At 36.1% G+C, this 24,353-nt stretch overlaps 1 protein-coding gene across 10 annotated transcripts in view; it reads right to left on the bottom strand.

Annotated features, from left to right (window-relative positions):
- Positions 1-24,353, bottom strand: part of METTL25 (methyltransferase like 25) — a 60,566-nt gene that overhangs the window by 3,783 nt on the left and 32,430 nt on the right. For 3 of the 10 annotated variants that reach the window (XM_015857441.3, XM_032443754.2, XM_085537832.1), the window contains 6 exons: positions 21,226-21,320; positions 19,245-19,274; positions 18,016-18,089; positions 15,048-15,141; positions 1,969-2,043; positions 1,271-1,342 (listed from right to left, as the gene is read on the bottom strand). In XM_015857441.3, coding sequence (XP_015712927.2) covers positions 1,271-1,342; positions 1,969-2,043; positions 15,048-15,141; positions 18,016-18,089; positions 19,245-19,274; positions 21,226-21,320 — 440 coding nt within the window. Of the gene's footprint in view, positions 1-1,270; positions 1,343-1,968; positions 2,044-15,047; positions 15,142-18,015; positions 18,090-19,244; positions 19,299-21,225; positions 21,321-24,353 lie in introns of all 10 variants that reach the window. The other 7 variants (XM_085537796.1, XM_085537822.1, XR_014942802.1 and 4 more) reach the window with 6 other exon arrangements.

Below are 24,353 nucleotides of genomic sequence, written 5' to 3'. Positions count from 1 at the left end.
TCATCAATAAAGCTTTTTTTTTTTTTTTTTTTTTTCCCAGTTGAACTAGAGAAAATATATTAAGGATCAAGTCCTTGTTTTATGCAGCACATTCTACTACTGCAGCTAATTAACTGACTTTTCAAATGAATAAGGCCAGCTGGATCTGGTCTTCATGTTGCATATGGCTTTTATCATTTCTACTTTTTCTTCCTAAACATATTTTGTAAATCAACCAGTACAAGATTAAATCAACGGGTATATTACATTTAGAAAAGGTAAATTAGAACTAAATGCAGCAAGTCTGATCTCCTGTCTTGGAAATCGTACAGATCTCTGTGTGATTTATAATGGGTTGGCATGTGGGAAAATACATCATTATTTAAATATTTCAAATTGTCTCTCTGTAAAAATACCAGCTAGAACAAAAACATACATTTTACTACAACTCAATTGTTCCAAGAGCTCTGTGGCAAAGAAGAAAGTGAATTTTTACATATGATAAAAAGAAGCTGTTAAAATGAAAGGTTTATAGTGGAAAAACAGCTATTCACATGAATGGGTTTAAACTGTATATTAAAATTTCATTTTCACCATGGCCCAAAGCAGGAGCTGGAAGATGCTACCACATCCTCCAGTCAAATAGTTGCTTGTCCAGAAATCCGTTTACCAGTGCAGAGAAAGGGTGATTGATGCTTCTGAGTTTATCAAGTCAAGCTCAAAATTAGTGTTAGTAGAAACACTGTGATATAAATCATCACCAAGTAAATACAGTAGCATTTGCTTATCAAGTGTAATTAATCAATCGATCCATTTGGTTGGAAAAAGTGTACCTCTCTCATCACAGATATTCATTAAAAAACAATAAAAATAATGTAATGGGACCTAATTTAAAAATTTCTTGAATTATATGTTCTAAAAAATATCTTTTGGAAGCTCTAAAATGTACAGTACAACATTTGTTGAGCATTTCCAATATTTCTTTTAATAATCTCTATGTCATATTAAATAAGATTTGTTGCATATACAATTTATTCATTTTTTATCATTTATTGACTTGTAATTACTATTCGATTAAATGAACATATGCCTTACTGTTGTTGCTTTGCTGAAAATAAAAACATCTGCTGGGCATATGTTTATACTAAATGGAATGAATGCTTATACTTTTGCAAATATGAGAAAATAATTCTACAACAGAGACTTTTGTCTGCACTGTAATAAATGGGCTGACATAGTCTCATTTCACTGATGTAGCCTTTAGGTACTATAAAATGTAATGCAAAAATACCTGCTCCTTGAGGTAGCAAAGACGATCCAGAAGTATCAAAACTTCTACGCAGGGAGCTAGCACAACCTTTAGCTGAAAGAAAGATTAGAATCTATTATGATTTTGGGAAAGGGAGCCAATACGCTTCCCAGTGGCTCCACTTCAACCAAATAATAACAGAAAGGTCAATCATTTTCTATGGTTTTTATTGTTTTTGTTGTAGTTTTTTGTTGTACAGATGCCACCTTGTAGGATGGACATCTTCAAAATGGATTATGTTAAAGATCAAAAATACATGGAAAGCCATAAAACTAGAAAGCTACATTATTAGTTGGTTTTGAAGCGCTGTCCAACATGAAAATGATATTATATGAGGCAGAACAATTTTAAAGAGGGAAATAATGAATTTTAATATAAAGTATTTTTATGAAATAACTGCATGGAGACCATTCTAGGTTTAAAAGGAGACTAACATTTTATTTTCCAGAGTAATGGTCCCTCTTGAAAAAGAATCTTCCATGTGTTCGCTTTATTATTTTACTGACACCTAATATAGTTTTGGAATGAGATACGCTCCAAAACTTGGAAGTGGAGCTGCTTTGTTTTTGAGATTGCATACCAGAATGTAAGACAGTCTACTGCCACATAAAACTTAACAGGGCTTTGTTCTAAACTACTGCATATATACAAGGTAATGGCATTAATCTTATAACTTTTACCATATTAAATGCTTCAAGCTCATTCATTCTGTGCTTGTATTTTTCATAGTAATCCATTATACAGTTGTCTGGGAGCTGCAAGGAATTAAAAAAAAAAAAAAAAAAAAAGTATCAGTCTCATTCTAGTTTTGAAATATGAAATATGTTTTTCATAATTGAAACTCATCCTACAAAATGAAATCTATGTTTTTTTGTTTTGTTTTAAATTAGCAATTTACCAAGGTCTGTAATAATTTTCCAATAACAATTTCTCAGTTCTCATTTGCAATTACTGTTCTACAGACAGTCTTTTGCACTGGCATGAAATAGAAAGATATATTCATTATTCAGAGAGTTCTAGCCATTTTTAAATGCGTATTATTCAGCAAAGTGGAGATAACATTCTCATTTCCTTTCCTATATATCTTGTCCCTCGTGCCCCCTGGCCCAAGAGATTTATTTAAATAGATGAAGAGTGGAGTCTGGTGTCAGAATAACATACTTCAGTCAGGATTCCTGGATGGTGTTTCATATTACAAAACCTACCATCAGATTCTGGAAATAATACTTAGCATCATTCCATTACAAGTAACCCATGTCTGAAATAAAACTTTTTCTATTCACCTTGAACTATTACATATTCCTATCTTCTTTTCCCAATTACTTGATTCAACACTGACAGCACTGTCACTATAGCTGTAAATGTGGTAACTTTGAGCTGAATTTTATATGAGTGGATTAAGAGCTTGGCTGAACAAAATGCTCCTCCACTTTCAGCCCCTTGTACCCACTGAAGCACAGCAGATAGCACCTGTAGTGACCAGTCACAAAGAAATTTAATAGCCTAAGACAGTAGAACAAACTAGAGAACATTTCCATAAATTATAAGGTTTCAGGTCATGTATGTATTATGGACTTAATCCTAAGACAGCTAAGAAAGGAATGAAATGGCTTCAGGACTACCACTAACTGTCACTGAGAAGTTCTCAAAGATGGTATATCAGACAGCTGGTGGACGTGAGCCTTTCATTATTAGAGTAGTATGTTACAATTCAATGCATTGAAAAAAAAAAAAATAAATAAAAAAAAGAAGAAATACTCAAGAAACAAAAAATGAAGTGATAGGCAGGTAAGTAATGAGTTTGTCTTCAACAAATCACAAGTTGGTTTGCTTGAGAGGTTGGTGAGAATATTCACTCTACAAAAAGAAGGTTGTGGTGAGGTGGGGGTTGGCCTCTTCTCCGAGAGGACGAGAGGTGATGGCTTCTAGTTGCATCAGGGGAGGTTCAACTTGCATATCAGGAAAAAATTCAGGCATTGGAAAAATCTGCCCAGGGAGGTGGTGGAGTCACTGTCCCTGGAGGTGTTCAAGAAAAGAGTAGATGTTGCACTGAGAGACGTGGTCTAGAGCAGGCACAGGGTCTTATGGATCTTTCCAACCTTAATGAAACTATGATTCTGTAAGTCATGTCAGAAAAACAAATGTCATGTATTTTGACTTCAGCAAGATTTTTGACACCATTTCATACAATAATTTCAAAAGCTAATCCAAGAAACATGGTTCAGATTAAAGCATGAAGTGAATGAATATTGTTTGAAAAACCATAACCAGAGAGCTGCTGTTAATGAGTCTCTAAACAACTGAACATCCTTTCTGAATGGAGGTCCATTACAAACTGGAAATTGTTTTCATTAAGAACTCAAATGATAGAACAGAAACCACATTAGATCTGCATATGTGCAACAGGAAAGCATTGCTAAAACTTTAAATAATTTTCGGAAATGAGACCATTGCTTGTAAAAGGAGTTTGAAATGCTGTATAGAAAAGCAGGAGGGACTACATTCAGTCAGAACTAGTCAGCTGTTCCTGATGGGAAACACCACATGGCAACCTGGGAGATGCAGCAGATCACAAGCTGAGCAAGAATCACAGTTGTGCTTCTGCACAAAAAAGCAATCACCATACTGCAACGTGTATGGCAGAACAGCTTGCAAAGAGCAGGAAATCATCTTTCGACTCTGCTTGGCAGCAGTAAATCTTGAGTTGGAATACTGTATCCATTTGGGGCACCAGATTTCAAAGCATGAGCTATCTGAAGAAAGAGCTCTATACCCTTCTGAAAAGAGATCAGAAACCTAGAAAATATGACCTGTGAAGAAAGATTCAGAGAACTGGAGATGATAAGGTTAAAGAAGAGAAAAATTTAGGGTGGGCATAATAACAGATTTTGCAAGGCTCTCACCAACAGAAAAGGAAGGTTGTTCTGTGTATCTATGGCAGGTTGGATAAGAATGCATGAGCTTGCACTGGTGTAAAACAAACAAACAAACAAACAAACAAACAACAAAAAAAAAACTTGAACAATTTTTCTATGAAGTTAATTCAGGACTGGGGAGGTTGTCTGTTTCCATCATCTCACTCTGAAGCACTTTTATAGCCTTTGAGTTATACATGTATATTTTTTAATTTAGAAAATACTTTTTCCAAACTACAGCAGCAAGGTCGAAAAGCTGACCTGGAGGTACTAATGCACTGACTTTTTCAGACTTGCTAGTATTTTATTTTCAGTAAAGCTGTGCAAATATCTAAAGTTTGCTGTTGTTGTTTTGGTTTCTTTTTTTCCCCTCTATAAAGAGCCAAAGCAACTAAAATACATCAGTCATGAGATAAACAAAATAGTTTATTTGAACTCTGCCCTATAAGCTTTCCATTTCAACTGAGAATTAAAAGGGTTTTAGTATAATGGATTTTTGAAATTACAGGCTCTTTGGTATTAAAATACAGAGATCTGTATTTGTAAAAATATGAACATGAAACCTTTCCGCTATTGCATCCTTTCTGGTCTCCATGAATCTTCAACATGAATCACTTCAATTAAAACAAAACAAACCATGAAATGTTTTGCAAATAAAAACTTGGGTCAGAAATGTCTCTTGGATGTAGCCATACTTGTGTACTGAACCCAAACACTTTTGCACTCCCTCCTCGCTCAGCACACTGACAGAACGCATCCTGCTGTCACAGACAGATTAGGTAATATTCCAAACTGCACATCAATCAAAAGTTTGGTTTGAATACAACAGGCCAGCTGAAAGAGAGACAGTGTCCACGGAAAACTGTTGACAGAAAAGGGCATAAAAAGGTTAAGTGGTCCCAAGCTACGTGGTTGATTTATTGGAGGAAGACCAAAACCCAGATTATGCTGTCTTTGTTGGAAACCACAACAGTTTGCCACCTGGCTTCAGTACTTCAAGGGCACCAAACACATTCTTCAGCTGTTCTTCTGAAGTGAAGAACAGTAAATTATTGTTTGCATTTTCTGGACAGAATTGGACTTACACTTGCAAAGATAGCCCCATTTAGCCAACCGGAATTGTGTGTACAATTGTTCTCTGTACACAGTTGCCACAGATTTGTAAATGTATAAGAAATTTTATATACACGCAAAGAAGTATTTTGCCTACATTATGATGCTATTAATGTGAACTCACAGCATGAGTCAAAATGCGTGAAGGAACCTAAATACATGTATCATGCCCTTGTCTTAGTTATTCTGCACTCTTGTACTCTGCACCTTGTCTTATTAATTCTGCACTCAAAGATATAGCTTATGTTACTGATATTCCAGTAAGGTTCAATGCATAGAGCTTTTGATAAGTAAGCTTTTGATAGCTGCTGATCTTTACCAAACTGCAAACAAAAGTGCTTCTTCTCTGTGCACTATGATTGTGGCACATCCTTTCTTTCAAAGTAATCTGTCATCTCTTTGTGGGCTGCTGTGGTGGACGAAACAGCCAAAACAACAAACAGAGATTAGAGGGCAGCCAGGTTCCCACTGTCCATGTCATAACACCTCCACATACTGGAGGGTGGTACTGAGCCCTACAGTGGACTTATCTTCAAGCTTCAGTACTGTGAGGCTCTCAGCAAACCCTCAAGAGCAGATGAGGTGCCGCACGCCCAAGCACAGTGCTACACAGCATTCGCACAATGTGCTGATAGAGCGCACGCTGAAAAGAAAGCAGATGGGCACAAGATGGGGGTGACAACGAAGAATACCACACTCGGTATTTCTCCAGAGTGTCTTTTCTCAGAGCTGTGTCTTTCCCCAGGCTAAGAATATTTTGACTGAACTGAAGGAATTCTTTTCCTGTCTGCACACCCTCTTCAAAGGAGAGCCAGATCCTACAGATCCTGTCCCACTGTCAGGTTAAACAGGTGTGTTTCTCTTTGCTGCCCTAAGAAACTGCTTTCCCCTGATCTGACTGCACATTCGTGTGTCATCTCTCTTGCACCAACACTATCATGAACACCAGCAAGAGTACCAGAAAGTAAAAAGAACCCTTCAGCAGAGCAGCCGCAGTACAAAATGCTTGGGAGACCATCCTACACAGCCATTTTTTATAATTTTCTTATGACTAAGGCAGTTAAAAAAATACATCTTTTCTCAGATAATTTAATTACTGAGAAACTTATGTTTATTTAGAAATTCATTTGAAATGCAATCTATATTATAACTCTAATCGAAGTAAAAGTCCCAGTCCTGGTTTCAGCTGGGATAGTGTTAATTTTATTCCACATAGCTGGGATTGTGCTGTGTTTGGCATTTATTATGAGAGTAATGTTGATAGCACACTGATGTCTTAGCTGTTGCTGTGCAGTGCTTATGGAGCCAAGGACATTTCAGCTTCTTGTCCTGCCCTACCAGCAAGGAGCTGGCAGAGCACAAGAAACTGGGAGGGGACAAAACCAGGACAGCTGGCCCCAACAGGCCAAAGGGACATCCCATACCATATGGCATCATGCTGAATGATAAAACTGAGGGAGTTGGATGTGGGGGGGAGCTGCTGCTCAAGGGACTGACTGGGCATGGGTCAGCAGGTGGTGAGCAACTGTGTTCCACATCACTTGTTTTGTATATTCTTGTATCATCATTATTATTATTTTCCCTTTCTTTTCTGTCCTATTAAAATTATCTCAGCACCCAGTTCCCTATTGCACCCACTGTGAGGTAGTGAGCATGGCGCTGTGTTGCCTGCTGGGTTAACACAACAGTCACACTGCTTGAAATTGCTGTCAGACTGAAAAGCTATGCTACCATAATTGGGATAGTATTTTGCCTTTTTGAAAAGCAATTACACTAGAAAACAGCATTATGCAGAATATATATGCAGGGTATATTTTATACACTGTAATACAAGTGTTACTTGAGCCTTCATTAAATAACAACAGTATTTTAAAGTTTGAGGTGTTCACTTTCATCTAAATACCTCATCACTGAAAGTGCTGGGATTAGACATTTTTCTGATTTCAGCAAAACTCTTTTTCCTTCCAAGCAGTGTTACATATTTACAAGTTTGTTCATGTCTTATTGTTTTATCCAGTTCCACTACTGACAGTTCTCCAAGTCTAAGTATGTGGCTCTTAAGCAATTTAAAAATTACAGTAAAATTAAGTGATTTAATATGATTCTTCCTCTTATTTCTAAGCAGAAAAGCCTTTTTTTGTTAACTGCATTTTATTAATACTAATAATGTTCTCTCCTACCAAATCAAGGTGGGCATTTATTAACTTTATATCAGAACACAGCAGAAAGATGTTTTCAGAGGACACTAACAAATGTAAAAAAAAAAAATGGAGAAGGCATTCTTATGTGTTTTATCACACCAAAAGAACCAGGCACATGCTTTTCGCAGTAGCAGCTGTGTGGCCTACTTTCATAATATTTGACTTCCAAGAAAGTAGCTTCTTTCAATGCAAGTTAGCAGACAAATGAAGAAATAAAGAAATGCTCCCATTCAACCACCGAGTTCTCAGAAGAGTTTTCAGTGGCATTCTTTTAAGCAATCTACTTGAAAACAGAACTGGCTAAGCTCTCTGGCATCTCAAATAGCATACCACACTAAAAACGTCTGCATTTGCAAGCAGTTATTCTGTAGTTAAGACTCTTAGAAAGTTTCTATATGACAAGTTTTGGAAACTGAGTAACATTACATATGGGAAATGAATAATATGTTCAGCCATTTGAATTTAGGATATCTCTTCAGCTAAAGAGTTCATATTGGTGTTGAATTTAGTTCAGAAACTCAGCTAATCCTGTGGGGGAGGCTCATCCTTCTTTGGTCAAAATCTTGTAACATGAATCAGAAATTCATATCAAAAGCAACTTTAGCAAAATCTGAATAGATAAATATTAAAGGTGGATGGACTAAAGTTCACTCTCTTACACTAAAATGTTCTCACATAACTGGAAACATTAATAAGCATTTTCTTGGAAGGATGGAACTTTCAAATATATTGTTTTTAAGAAGGTTAGCTTTCCAAATACTGTAAAGCAAGTTATCCTCACAAGCTCCAAAAGGACAGAGGCTTTTCATCCTGCCCTGGGCTCACCTGCTGACCTATTTGAAATGTTGTTCAGCAGTAACATGTAATGAGCACAGCGGCTCTTAGTTATATGGTTTACAGCATTCTGCACAGTATGTTTTTAATGCAGTTGCGTTCAAGTTTAATGAACTGGAAGATTCAGATCTGAAACACAGATGATGTAGGACAAAACTCATGATACTGTGCAAATAGCACTGCATGAGTAGCGCAGGTGTGTAATGGAGAAGGAACATCCTCAAAACCTACTCACTATGACATGAATAGGACATGGTAAGGGACTAAATCCAGGACAGCTCATGACACAGACTGGACTGAGAACAAACATGGGGGAACAGGCTTTCTAACTGCATGTTTCTCAGAGGGACCACAAAGCTTGTAAAGGCTTGTGAGATAGCCCCTGGTTTGGTCTGGAAAGGGGAAAAAATCATGTTAGGGGTGGATCCCAATAAACTCCAGAGGTGCTTCAGAACATCTTGTTAGTCATGCACTGTGAAGCTATCTGCAAGGTATATTTACTGCAGCATTTTCATAATGCACTTCTGTGTTTGGGACATCTATTTCTCCTCAGAGGAGTCTCTGACAGTCCCATCTTTATGTTCTTGGCTTTAGGCCTTGCTTCCATCTATTACTACAGGAATCCGAAGACAGCAAATTGGATCTGTTTTTGTATTCATTTTAGAAAGAATACTCTTATCATGTAAATACATGCAAGCAAGCAGAGCATAAGTTATGTCTGCTGAAAATGTATTCAGGAGTGAACCCAGTATATTAAATATAGATTTAGCTAACATGAATAACTGGCTCATAAGAGAAGACATCTCCTTAATCCATGTTCACTTTGCCATCTGAGCAATTATAAAAAGGAAACATACGTTAAAACCACACTTCTGAAACAGTGATAAATTACATGAAACTTGGAATAAAAGTACATCTACGCTCCTTGTGCAAAACTAGTTATTTTTAAAATTAACATATCCTCAGTTTATTAAAAAAAAAAATAAAATCAATAGAATAAGCTTTCTTATTAGTCTTATAAAACTCAGACTTTTGCCTTTCTTTGTTACTTCATATATTACTGAGAGATAACTCGGCTCAGCTACTTAGTTCCAGGCTTTACATATAAGTACAGAACAACATAACTACAAGGTGTTTACTTCAACAAAATGAAAGCCAAAAAGTTACTGGTAGTTCTCTTAAAAAGTATTGGTTTTCTTTTTCTATTTCTTTAAAACACAATGCAGCCATATGAAACACACATCAAATATGTGCCCAAAGTCATTAGAAAATAAAGTTTGTCCAACAAAAAAACCCCAATCAATTATCGAACTAAATAATTAGTATAATTTCATACAAATTCTATCTTCAGTGTTTGCTCATAAGTTTTATTATTCAAAATTAGAAACTACAGAGTTTGCAAAACCATAAAGTCAATGCATCAAAACGTAAGTCGTCTAGGAATTCTGGAAGACCTGAACTAGGAAGGCCACTGTATTTCAGATCTCTTTGGATTTATTTTTGATATTAAAAAATGCACGCGAAACTACTGTATGAAAAGGATTATTTCATTATTTAATGATATATAATAAATTGAGAAAACCTTCAGAAAAATAAGAGAAAATTATATATAATCATTTTTCAATTATTAATTATAAATACACCAAAAAGTATCAGTTATTGTAGCAAAAGAAAGCACTAATACATTCATTTAATTAAATATACTTTAAATGCATAACCTTAGCAAAATATGCAGAAGTATATTACTTATACCCATGTTTAACTACACAGCTAAATGAAGACTTTAAAATTTCTAACATTTCTAGACATAATATATCAAACATCAAAGCTGTTTAAATCATGTAAGATGACAAATGAGCTTGGACAGGACATGAGTTTTTGTTACTGTGTTATTAATTTCACTGCTACTGTGATGGGTGCAACACCTCACGGATGGGTCCAGTGCCCTTTGCTGATCCAGCAGTTCAGACCTGACAGCTGTACATCTTTGAGAGATGCCCTACCTGAAGCATAGGGCCACAAAAAGACAAATGGGTGGCAGCTGTTTTTAAGAAGTCTGGTCAGGTTTATAGCAAACAGGGATGGTAGAAAGTGTGCATTAACCATCTGTACGCCATTGCAGATTCTTATCTCTGCTTGTTCACCAAAAAATGACTTTTTCAGCAGGAAGCAAATTCAGGTTGTGTGCAGCTACCAGGTAGTTCAGAACTTAAACACACCAATGACAGGAGACCTGGAAGCTCAGTTAAACAAAACCAAAGGAATCTGACACAACACACACACTGACTGGCAAATAAAATTCTCTTTGTTTGAGGAAGCTTAAGGTGACCCTACCTTCAAAACTTCTACTCTACCTCCCCAGCATATGTCTGCATCTCAAAGGGTTAAGTGATTTGTGAAATATTTTGATTAGGACAAAATAACCACCTTATTAGCCCCTACGAGTAGCAGTGTAAGTATTGCAGGAGATGAAATCACAGTGACTAATAGCTTTTCTTTGAGGATGTGTCAGGAATGCTCCTAGCATTCTATGTCTTTCTGCAATCAGATGTGGCATTACATTCTGTCCTGAAACGAATCCTGGCCAGCTTGCTTGCTGAGCAGCTCAACCCGCTGAGGTTCCCACTTGGAATCACAGAATCACAGAGCATCCCAAGTTGGAAGAGACCTATGAGGAACATCGAGTCAACTCCTAAACTTAACAGAACAGTTGTCATCCTGGCTAGAGTGCAGGTCCCTGAGTCTCTCAGCCTTAACCTGGTAAGCCCATAACCTTTCATCACCTTGTGAACAACCTTTTGCCTGATTTATCCCAATAGGAACAGGACACTGAGCAATTTAAGAAATCTATCTGCAAGAAGGCCACAAACAGAGGAAACACACTGTGCTGAAGAAATGCAGCAAGAGGAAGGAGCAACTAGGCAAAAAGGGAATAAAAGGGAGAAGAAATGTGATAGAATTTATCCCACTTCTAACTGACACTGAATGCTTTGTCTGTACAGTATGGAGTGTATGGGAACAGAAGGAGAAAAACAACCTGGAATAAAATACTGCCTCTGTGTGCATCCATGCCTATCACTGAAGCCCTGCGCAGGGATCCATGGCCCACAAAGCAATTCCATTAGTTCTGAATCTAGAAGCAATATAACTATACCTGTGAAGCATCAAGCTCACACTAAAGACCCCTCTCTGCCCTCATGAAATGAGAATATTTTGTCAGACATTCGACAGTTGTGGGTGCATGCCCCAGCTTTACTACTGAAAAGAATGGACTTCAAACAAACAGCAGGAAGAGTTCATTTACATCTCAGTGTGCAATCTGGAATTGACAGGCTCTTCTACACTGAAAAGAAAAACTACAGTGGAAATTATTTTGGCTAAAGTAATAGGAAACTTCAGTCCCTGAAGGGTAATTTGTAACAAGGAATGAGTGACTGGTAAATGCTACTTTTTGTAGGGTAAACAAATAAATAAATACATTACTATTCTGTCTCACTCTCGCTCAGTCCTGACTGACGATGATCAGAGGGCTGGAGCACCTTTTCTGTGAGGAAAGGTTGATGGAACTGGGCTTGTTTAGCTTAGAGAAGAGAAGGTTCTGGGGAGACCTTATTGCGGTCTTCCAGTACTTGAAGGGAGCGTTTAAACAGGAGGGGGAATGGCTGTTTATGAGGGTGGATAGTGATAGGACAAGGGGGAATGGTTTTAAACTGAGACAGGGGAGGTTTAGGTTAGATATTAGGTGGAAATTTTTCATACAGAGGGTGTGACACACTGGAACAGGTTGCCCAGGGAGGTCGTGGATGCCCCATCCCTGGAGGCATTCAAGGCCAGGCTGGATGTGGCTCTGGGCAGCCTGAACTGGTGGTGGCCCTGCAGGTGGCAGGGGGGGTTGAAACTACATATCATTATGGTCCTTTTCAACCCAGGCCATTCTATGATTCTACAGTTCCATGACAATCTTTTCATAAAGGCTTTGGTTCTCAATTCTCATCATATATTCTCCCATATATTTCACATATGAAATAGATGTTCTAGTGATGAACTGTGGGGCTGAAGTACCTGAATACCCAAGAGCTCATGTGAGTCCTCATTTAGCAAAAGGCACATGCTCACATGAGTGAGCACTGAGGTAATTTGGGTGTTTTAGGCAGTTGTCCTCACTCTCTCTATTTATCCAGAACTGAGAAAGCAAGAAACACTTCAGATTTCACCAAGCTTTGCTTAGCTGCTTTTTGAAAATTATTGAAAGATATTGATAAATGAAGACAATGATTGCCTCCTTTGACAGGCACATTTTTGGTTATGGTGGTAGTACTATCCACTTAAGCTTACTATATACTTGCACTTTTCCTCAGGCACCAGGTTTTGGCCTCCATCAGAGACAGAGCAGACGTTTGGTCTATGCAGTGCAGCTGCTCTTTTGTTCATTTTTAAAAACAGAACTAAAAAACAAATTCTGCATAAATTACTCTTTGATTTGTTGTCTGAGAGAGCAAGTGCGTAGCATTCATCACATTTTTAGCTATGTAAGAATTTTTTTTCTGAAGAGAGGAATTTAGCACATTCTCCATTACTGTGTAGACATAGTGCTGACTCCACCATGAAAACTGCAATGTTGGAGCTTCCATTGAGGGAGCAGTAACAACTTTCCTCACCCTACCATCAAAATAGCACTGCTTTTATACTGCTGCAGATTTGAATATAGCTGGGAAATGAAAAATAATATTATTTAGATCAGCATAAAACTCAGTTTTCAATGTGCAGCCAGCTGCACATAAAAATGAAGAGAAACATGAGCAAAAATGAGCATTTACTTGAATGAGATCTTCAGCTCCCAAATGAGCCTGCAGCTTGAAGTGGTGCTGAGATACACATCTCCCAGGGCAGCCTTGCCCAGAGCCTTTCTAGCAAAAGGCAGCACTTCTAAAATCAGGCACGTTATCATGAAGTTTCCATGCTCACTAGTTTTAAAGAAAAGAATGTATAACTCTTTACCAGCAGAATTTAATCAATAATTCATTAAACTGGCTGTAACACAAACAATCCACTGCTGCTCTTGGGTGACTGCACACACGATAAGGAAGATGCCAGCAGTTACTTTAAACCAGTGCAAGTGTGTGATGTTAGAATCTATTTATATAGAAGAGCAAACAGGTAACTTAATGAGTAAACAGAACTGAATCCTTTTAAACTAAGAATCCTTCAAAATAATAATCCTTTAAAATAAATAACCCTTCTAAAACAAAGTCTCAGAGGTATTTTTCTTAAAGCTGTAAGCAAGATTCCACCATCAACTGCTATTATTTGGCCTTTTAGCTGTCTATTTGTTTCACATTTTTATCCTAGTCCATGGTTTAATGCGTCTGTAAATTGTAATCGATTACACATTTTGACTTTGGATACTAAGTACTGATTTGCCAAAAACTATTACAACATTCAACTTAAGTATTTTACATGCTTACAACATCTATTTTCCTTTGATTTTTACTAATATTATTATTTTTTTAATATTCTGCAAAACACTTTCTAGTGTATCCGCTGCACAGCTTATTCTTACACTGCAGCCAGGATTTTCCATTCACACAGCCATATTCCATGCTTAATGCTAGGTTGCCATCTGTTGACCAACTTAGCAGTTGTACTGTAAAGATATAACACAAGGCACTCGAGAACGTAAAGAAACTGCCAAAGATCTCTCAAGTTTAAATCTCAGTTTGGTGCTTACTTCTTTTTCTCTACCTGGGAAAGTTATTTTAAAAGGTTATTGTCTCTCCTTAACACTCATTAATTCACAGGAAAAAAAAAAAGAAGTATCAGGCTTTTCCACATGCAGAGGCAGTACCTAAGAAGATCTTCAAAGGCTGCTTAAGGAGACTGTCCAAAGGCTAAAATCAATAGGAAATACTTTGGGAACCAAACTGTATAAGAAGCACACTGCATGGATGGAATTATTGGTGTTATGCACTGTGAAATTTAAAGGTGTCAAAGTTTTTCCTATATATTTTATTTTATTTTATTTTTATTTTTATTTTTTCTCCCATTGCTTTCATTTTAAAAATAAGTACAGATGAAAAAACACCTTTGTATAGTACAGTATATTAGCTGGGTCTACAAGGGTGCAAGAGTTGCTTTTATCAGGATGCACATTATCAGCTCAGAGAAGAAACTCTTGAAACTCTTGATACCTGTTTCACGTAGCATCTAAAAGGCTTTAGTTATCTCTAAGTGACCGCATGTATAAAACAGAGCATTTAGAACATTTCATTTTGCCTCACAGGGGATTTGTAGGAGTATCTTCAAAAATACCAGAAAGGCCTTCATAATTCTGATCACGAGCATCACACACAAAAGACAATTGTTTTCTATAAAGACATTAGAAAAACAAAACCATCCAAAGAAATGATACATGAAAACGACTTTCCAAAAACGTGAAACAACTCAAGTTTGATATATTGCTTAATAGAAATATTAAATAAATAATAATGTATTAAATAAACAATAACAGATATTTAATAGAAATATAATTAAAATAGAGAACAGCTCTATAAATAGTACTTTATACTTATATAGCAATACATACACTTTCTATAGCAATACATAAATACAACGCAGTTAAAACACTGCGTTATGGTGCTGAGCTCAAGAACTTACATGGATAAAAGGATTTCATGCAGTTTCTGTTTAGCAACTCACCTTTGAATCATCCAGTTCCAGTTTTTTCAGAGACTTTCTGACATAATCTAAGAAGGAGGATGATTTGGAGAAAATTTTTCCAACATGTCGATCACTGCAAATATAGTGTTGAGATGCATGCATTCCAGTTACAGAAAGTTATACATTTTAAAAGTCATTTTTATCTGAATTTCCAGTCGAGTGCAAATAAATCCATTGGACAGCCCCTCGAGTCAAGTTAGTAGCAATTTTCCTTTTCTCTTTTTCACTTTAAACAACTGGCTAATACTTGGAGAAGTTTCTAGGCACAACTGTACAGCTGTACTACAGCTGTAGAACGGTTACTATTTTACCAAAAAATTGGAGAGGTGAAGGTTTCTTTTTAATTTCTCCCGTGATGGTTTTATTTCTTCATACAAGTGACAAAATTCTTATTTCTGCTGAATGATATTTCCTTCTGTACTCCTATAACACTGTCATTATTTACTACAATGCTGTTGTAATTTATTATGAACCACCAGACTGAGCAAAATGGAAAGTGATAGCAAAATTTCACTGTCACAGGTAACCTTGTGTTCTTATCCTCAAAACTGTTGCTTAGTTAAGTGATACCAGAACTTACTCTTTTTAGCACAGTGGCTTACTTTTGAAGCCAGCTAAAATTGCAGACAGTTTAAGAAAACACGTTAAAATAATGCACAAAAACATGAAGACCATGTAGAAACACTGATAGGTCACATCTGTCGATTTTTTCTTCTTTGTTTAAAATATCTCGGAGAAATGACATAATACTTTTGTGAATTTGAACTCACTTTCTTGACTATTCCCCCCACATAGCACTGCCCTTGTCTAGTTTTACGACACAGGAGTTACATTTTCAGCTACAACAGTTGCTCCTGAACATGCACTTCAATTTCTTAAGAATAAAGTATGCTAATAATCTAAATAGATTTTTTAAAATTATTTTTTAATTTCTAAGTATTTAAAGCTTTTCTCCCTCTTTATTCTTAGTAAAAACTCTTTCTCCTTATTTAAGGATCAGCATTAGAATCTACTGAGGTCAACATAATGACTTTACCCTGTGACAGTTCTAATGTTTTTTGGGTGGCAGGGATTCCCATTCATTAAGAACCAATGGTCACGATTATTTTTTTAAAAATAAAGAATTTCTGTAGTCATATTTAATACTGAGGTGCATTTAAACATTTGGGGTGATGCAATCTGAAAATCAGCTAACAATTATGCTTCTATGACAGGCCTCTGTTCTCCTAATCAGATGCTGGAGGGGCAAAGATACCACATTGGGTCTGGCTGAGACAGGTTAACTTTTTAGCAGCCCATATGGTGCTGTGTTTTGCATTTGTGACTAAAACAGTGCTGATAACACATGGATATTTCAGCTGATGTCACACAGCTCTGCCTCGCAGCAAGTAGGATTGGGCTGGGCAAAAGGCTGGGGGGAAACCTAGCCAGGACAGCTGACTCAAACCCACCACAGGGATATGCCATACTGTGTACCATGATATGCAACAATAAAACTGGAAGGTAGTATTTTCAAGGTAGTGACTTGAAGACTGCCAAGGCAGCAGTCTGCTGGTGAGACGGTGATCCTTTGCTTCACTTGTTTTTGTGTTTAGGGTTGCTTTGCTTTTTTTCCACCCTTCCCTTTCATTCACTTATCAAAATGTCCTTATCTTGCTGAGTTTTTCTCATCATGCTGAGGGAGTGGTGAATGAGCAGCTGGTGAGTGCTTAGTTGCTGGCAAGAGTCAGCACAGATAGATATACAATATGTTTAATAGATTCATGTTGTATACAAGTAGTTTAAAAAAAGGAGAACAGATTAAAAACATTTCGCAGTCTTAAGAGTTCATTCTCTCAATTGCTTTAATGTGTTAAGTGTTATTCTGGAACTGCACATCTCAAAAAATGCAGAACCATCACACAAGGTTTCAGAACAGTAAAGAAAATATCAGCTGTTCCACTGAAACTGGTGGCAACTCACATTAATCAGCTTGAAAGCAGGTAGTCTTGCCCTACATTTATTTCAGAAGTATAATCCTAAATTACTTCCTCCAAGTTACGCTTCCTCTTAAAAATGAAGTACACTATCATCTCCGACTTTTATTATTTTTTTCACACTTTATCAGCAATGATTTTATGGGTTGACTTTTAGGTAATTTTAAAATAAAAAAGTATTTCTTCTTTCAGGAGTTTGACCTTCTGAAGGGCTAGCTGTTTGGCGCCCCACTTTGCTTGGGACTTGGGAGTATCTGCATTAGCATTTATTTTAGATCAGAAGTATATTTCCCAAGTGACTTTTGGGGTTTGCTCACCTCCCATATCATGGTTTGCTCTGTAGAATAGGATCAGAGCTCCAAAATTAAATTAAATTGGAAGTTGTGGTTCTGGATGTGCACCAAATGCTAATGAGCATACGTCCCACATAATGAGATAGAAGTTAATCCAGACTGCAGCTCCACAAAAGTGTTTAGTGAAGATGTCAAGATCATAGCACTAACTTGCCAAATCCCATTGTCCATGGGCACATCACTTGCTGATGCAGACATAGGCAGTAAGAAGTCCTTCACAGCCACGTTAGCCAATGGTCATTTTTCTCAGGACAAAAGGAAATGTCTTTTTATCATCTGCAGTATTAAAGCTGCCAAGATTTCTGAATCACAGGGCAGTCTAAGGCTGCGTAAACTTTTAGACATTTGCTGTTGCTTTGCTGTTGAAGACAGATTTTAATAATGAACCCAGTATCAAGGAGGACCTATTTCAGCTAAAGGTAAAGGAAGGGTAATACAATTGTGATGAGGACGTAGGAACAAATGTGATGTACAGAAGGAACAAATGTATCCTTTTTTTTAATACCAATAAATATCTTCAGTCTGAGACTGAAGCAAACCTGCTTCTTAGGAAATACTGAACAGGGATAACAGAAAATCACATCTTGTTTCGTATTCCCTGAATTTAGAGCTTCCTACCTTTTGGTGACACCATAAGTTTCTTCTATAATAACCTGAAGAACAGCTCGATAAAACAGTGATTCTGTAGGCAGCTGGAAAAAAAAAAAAAAAATCAATAGAAAGGATTTAAAATTGACATTGAAATTAATATCAGAGTAAAAAAAAAACACACAAGACCAACCAACCAATCAACCAACCAACCAAATAAACCAAAATAGTATTGGCTTTCTTAACTACTTATTGGTTTACATTCCTTAATATCAGTCATAACAACTGGACATTTTACTAACATTCCTGAATCCAGTTAAATTTCCATTGCCAGATTCTAACACAACTTGAACCTGAGAAAAAAAAGAAACCCAAAGCCTGAAGTAGAAGTTCAAAAACCAGCAGAGGGAAAAAGATCAGAGAAAAGATGTAGGGATCATGACCCAAATTCTACTCTGCAAAATAAATACAACAATTTACCTAAACTGTTCTAAAGACAAATAAATAATTTCCTAGCTGAATTATCATATGCTGTAGTCTCAACAATGCAGAAAGCACTGTGCTCATAAAAACAGAATACACTTAGAAGTTCGTATCTTCAAGTATAAAGGATCCGTTTCCATAAAAGTAGTTAATAGTTACCAGTCTAAAATTCATGGCAAAGCACTTCCACAATGAAAGACGGCTGGGAACAGCAGGAATACACACAGAGAGAAGAGAGTTCTCAGTCTTTTTAAATATTTGCACAGTAGGTGTCTGCCATCCCAAACAGGATAACTCGCACAACAGTAATTCAAAGTATTCACAGATAAAAAAAATACAGAGATTAAAAATGAGAATGATGATGTTTCTTACAGATATAAGCTTTTGTCATAACAATTTCTATTTTTACATTCGTTGATATAACACCGGGATAGAGTGATACAAACCAGGGATATCAGAAGGGCATTTGGACTTAATTTATATACTTGCTGAAAGATAGTGCAAGAAGTTAGGAAGAGTAGCTTAATGTCTTAAATTTTAAGCCTTTTTTTCAGACTCGTAATTATCAGGAGAAAACTGACTCACTAGGTACAATTGCAGCAATAAAAATGCAATTTCATGATGACACATGCTATCTATCAGGATTTGATGTAGTGTATGCTAGTGTTTTAGATTCCAGAAATTCAGAAGTTCAATCAAAGGTCACGGATTAAGAGCATTTAAAGGGGAAAAACACATTTTATCTTAGAATGGTTAAAATAAACAGTGTGACTTACCATTTGGCCGACTGCAACTCGCTCCAAAGCCTTTAAGTTAAAGGAATTAAATTGCTGATATGTTTATTCTTTATCAGAACATTTTATAAACACATTGTATAAAAGTCAGAGGATATGACATTTTAAAAGATTAATGATGTGGCATAACATGAGCTTGCACACTTTAAAGTGTTAATACCGTTACAGAATCATAAACAGCTCAGTCCCGTTATTTTGGTTTATTTATAGGAGAAGCAGTGATAACCAACTGTATGGAGTAAATGTGAGCAAAATTTCTTTCTTTTTTTGGTTTCCAGAAGAATTTCTAAGAATTCTTTTCGTATTGTTGTATATAATTATTGCATAATCCTTTATTTACAATATAATATTTTAAACACAATATTAGATATTTGTTTTATACCTTCTATTTTTGCAGAAATACAAGAAATTCACTTTCTAATCAATTACTTCAAAGTCAAGATTAGTTTGATGGTCAATGCCTTTAAGTACTTTTAGACTCTAGTACAAAGAGTAAATAAATTTAAAAAATCAGAGTATCTCGTCCAGACCTTTTGTCCATTGGCCTTTTAACCAATTTGAACACTATGAAATGATGAACATATGTTGTAACAGTGGGTATATTATCATTGTTCAGCAGATTCAGTTTATCCAAGCTAGCCATTGCCCCTGGGAAGGTGGGTGCCCAGCTGCACGGCACCACCTCCTTTCTACCTCCTACAGGGCAGAGTGTCCTAGTCATGAAAAATGCAAGCATGGAATTTCAACTGTAGTAACAGTAGAAGCATCTAGTGGCATGGGAGAAGTCCTTGCCTTTGTGAAGATTTAAACAAAAGAAATTTTTAGCTGCCTATTTTCTGTGAATTCTGTGAACTCTAAAACAGACACATATGACATGTTCAGTACTATCTCTTTGGAGTCATTTGCTTACAAAATTTATCTTCCTACCATTGTTGAAAGACGGCCCAAACTTTCCCTTTCTAAAAGAAAAGGAATGGGAAAGAAAGCAACTAATGGGTCAGCCTAGGTATTGTATTACACTAACAATAAAAAGAAAACAGGCAATCTCTTTTAGAAAGTATTTTTATGATAAAGGTTTTACAACATCATGGCTAAAAGAAACAGACTTTTTTTTTAACCTTGCCAAGGGTAACACATTTAAGCCTAATGAAATACTAACTGTCCTCCTTTACTTTCATCTGACAGTATTAAATTATCATGTTAGCTTGCATTTATATAACCTTGATATGTTAGCCTGTACTGACTACTTAGCCCACACTATTCTCTCTAACAGAGGTAAAAAGGTAGCAGCAAAGGCTCACCAGAACACATGACTCATCTTGATACAAGAAATTAAAAACTAATCAAGGATATTAGTCTTCTAACTGAAACAGTGGTCAACATTTTTGATACATATCTGTTCTTTCAAATTAGACAACAGTTCGTCATTCTGTCTTCCTAAAGTTAGGTCTCTGCAACTCCTGGTGCAGTGTTAAAAAGATATTTCCAGTCTGTTAAGCCACATGGATTTTAGAGCTCTTCTCACTTTTGGAAGAGGCAAGTTTGTTTAGGTTTCAAGCAGTTGAACATTCAATATTATGAATCATGAAGGCGTTAGGGGAGTTACTGATTGCAGTCCTTCTACAATTACCTTGCTCCACTCTAAGTCCTTGGCCAGGAACTATTACCCTGAGGGGTTACCTTGTTTAGGTTTTAGCAAAGGTTTGGCCTTTCTGTCCATTCTTAAAATATATTTCTGTCAATACTCATTTTTTTCATGCCTTCAGCAAGTATAAAATATATAATGCTGGAAGGTCAGTACTATTTTTTTAGATACAATTCATCATGCTTACAACATTAATGATGTTACTCTGCAAAGTCTTGGATTAAAATCATGGCTCTTGGCTTAGAAGCCAAAAACAATGAATCCTGTAACATCTGGATAGAGCTCTCAGTAGGAAAAAGAAAAGAAGGGGAATCATACCAAGCATGCTGACATTCTAGCATTGCGACCGCAGCACCAGCCCTTGTCCTTCAAGTACTGACACATGGGAAATCCCCACACTTCCTCGGTGCAATCTGCAAAATGGGAATAAATAAATAAATAAATAAATAAACAGGCACAGCTTTCATGAACTCTTCACTTTACCTTACAGTGTAAACAATGTATTGAGCAAGATGAACAGTTAATGTTTTTGGCTGATAATGAATTTCTAGTAATTTTCCTTTTCCAAAACTATTTATTTATTTTTAAATTGGGTCATTTTTGCAAAAAATCAACTTAAAAAAAGTTCTAAGGAACAAGAGTAGGACTTGCAAATACCCCTGGCACAACCTGTGAGTTATAAGAAGTAAGGCAGGCAGTCATTCAGTACAGCAGGACTTCAGTATTGCTTCTCACTGGGTTCCTCTTCTACCATAAACATCTTCTAACATCACAAAGAATGTGTACTTGTTTATTTCATTTCAGTTCTGAAGGGCTGTGCTTTGCTGAGAGACAGAATGTTTGCCCTCCAGAAATGAGCAGCTGCAAAGGCTCTTGCTATTTCTTCAAAACACGGAGAAGCATTTGCATCACAGTCTGTGTTTGGTTTGTTTCAGTATCATTAATATTTTGAATAACAGCAAAACTCTTTGTGTTTAACAGTAAAGAAAATGTGGGAAAACTAAACAAGCAGTTCAGACTATTATCAGATAAGTGTTCATAATATCTAGGTGTAAATGTAGATGAAATCCACAACATTTAGAATTTTTATTAGTGTTTTGTCAGCTGATTTTTTAGAGCATTGAATAAGAATTTCTACTTACCTTAAAAAAAAAAAAAAAGCCAACAAAACAAACCAAAAGAATTCTACAACAAATTGGCGGCTTTTTAGCATAGAGATGACTCAAGCACATTTAAAGGTAAATCAATTTAATGGGGTCAAAAAAAAGGACAGCAGAAATACAATTCTTCAAATTTACCAGAAGTGTGGGGGTACAAACACATAAGCAAAATTCATTTTGTGAATGGTAGGCAAAGAAAAAGGGTATCAGGAAACTATGAAGGACACAACCCTATTCCACATCGTCAGTTCTTCTAGCACTAGTCTCCAATGACTACTGATCTCTAGAGAGTAGCAGTGAGCAAGTAATCTTCTGCAGGCAAAAATATGCTTTGCTCTCCTTTTAGCCCAAAGGCTAAAAGCTTCTTATGAAACTTATACCAGCTTAAGGACCACTACTGAAGAACTGAACCTTAATGTGGGATAATTAACAGAAGGAGAAAGAAAGTTCCTGTAGACCTGAAGATGAAATCTGACAAAACAGATTGCAGCTTGTTCCAGCACTAGGACTATATAAGCATTTGTAAATGCTTCACGAGAAGACATCAAAAGTAACTTAACTTCAGGTCTAATTACTGAGTACATGGAATAAAGCTCCTACAACAGGGATCCTACAACAGGGATAGTAATAAGATCTTATTAAATATATATTTGGAAAGCAAAAAATGACTCCCATGGTTCATATTTTAACGGTCACACTAATAAGCTTTTCTAATATGTATGTTAGAATATTTCAAAGTAAAAATGTGCAAACTGAGTTTGAAAGATAAAATCATCAATCTTTTCAAGTTATCCCTTATAATTTACACGCTCATGCATAGACTCATGCATAATGCTGAAGAATTTATGACATCTTTAAAAAGATGGTGATACAAAACATGATCTTCTTTTTTGAAAGTTTCACTTTACCTAGAGAAAGAATGGTAAAACCAATGAAGTTAGTTAGGATTTTTGGTCTACTTACAAAGCTGACCATATATCTACAATATTGCCTTGAGTTCGTTTTTCCATATCCAATGCACTCTCAAGTCTATTGTTGATTAAAAAAAAAAGTTGATAAATATATTCCTATAAAGTGTCTACATTTATCAGCTAGACTTCACAGACCTGAAAATTCTTTTAATGCCTTTAGCTACTTTTTATATGCTTACTATTACATAACTCATTCACCATCTTGTGCTTCTACCTAACAATGCAAAATTGTACTATGTTGTATACAAACCTATAATAAAGATTCAAACATTTTAAATGTAGGTATTTTGTGGAAGATTTCACAGCAAACAACTCAAGCAATCAACAATACATGAAGCAAATAATAAATCATGTCATAATGTAAATAAGCCAGCTGAACAGAATTCTCTTTCCATGGAAGGTTAACAAAATGCAATTATTTGATGAGGTGAATGGAAGCTATGCTAAGGAATAATACTGGAACATGTTAGTTAAATAACTGACTTAAACTCTAAGTCAAATATTACATCCACAAAAAAAACCCTGCAAAAAATATCTGTTATGTTCTACAAGTAAATCTGTAAACCATGGTATAATTCTAATTTTAATTACATACAGAGAAAAAGAACACAAAAGGCATGGTAGAGCTAAATCAGCATTGTTACCACGATAGGAAGATTTATCCTAATTCATCTTTTTGGAATGGCATAGTTCAATGGAAGCCTACACAAATCATGATTAAGGGAACTTGAAGATGCTCATTACTTTTTACTGACACCACAAAATGGACATATCTGCAAAAAGTAAGGAGCTGTACTCATGAAAATCACCCAGTAACACACAGCAGGGTGAAACAAAGTATAGACTACACAAAAACATATAAAGCTCCAAACAGAAGGAAAAAAATAAAAGTTTAAAACCGTAGTTCTGTGAAATACACAAATAAGAACTGTAATAAGAACTTTCCAGATGGTTGCTTTTTTTTGCCATTACAGATTTCTCATGTATTCTGGAAAACAAAGAAATCTGATGTATCTTAAGCAAAAATCAGAGTATCCTTTGAAACATTAGCACAACTTATGCAATCCCTCCATGGATTTACTAACTCTTCTTGTAACCACAGGGATGTTTCACAACTGACCCTTGTGCAGCTGATTTATCACATTAGTCTAAGGCAGAAATGAGATAGGTCTTGAAAAGAATATTATATAGAGAGAAGCTGTCTTGAGTTTGTTTTCCTATATACTCTAAATCCTATGGAGGAGATAATTAAACACTTTGGGAAACAAGTGCAAACACACCGAGATACCAGACACAACAGCAAATTATTTATGGA

The sequence above is a fragment of the Coturnix japonica genome, chromosome 1 (assembly GCF_054131305.1).
Source record: "Coturnix japonica strain WE chromosome 1, WE-NBRP24, whole genome shotgun sequence".
NCBI lineage: Eukaryota > Metazoa > Chordata > Aves > Galliformes > Phasianidae > Coturnix > Coturnix japonica.
This window is presented reverse-complemented; position numbering and strand designations above follow the sequence as displayed.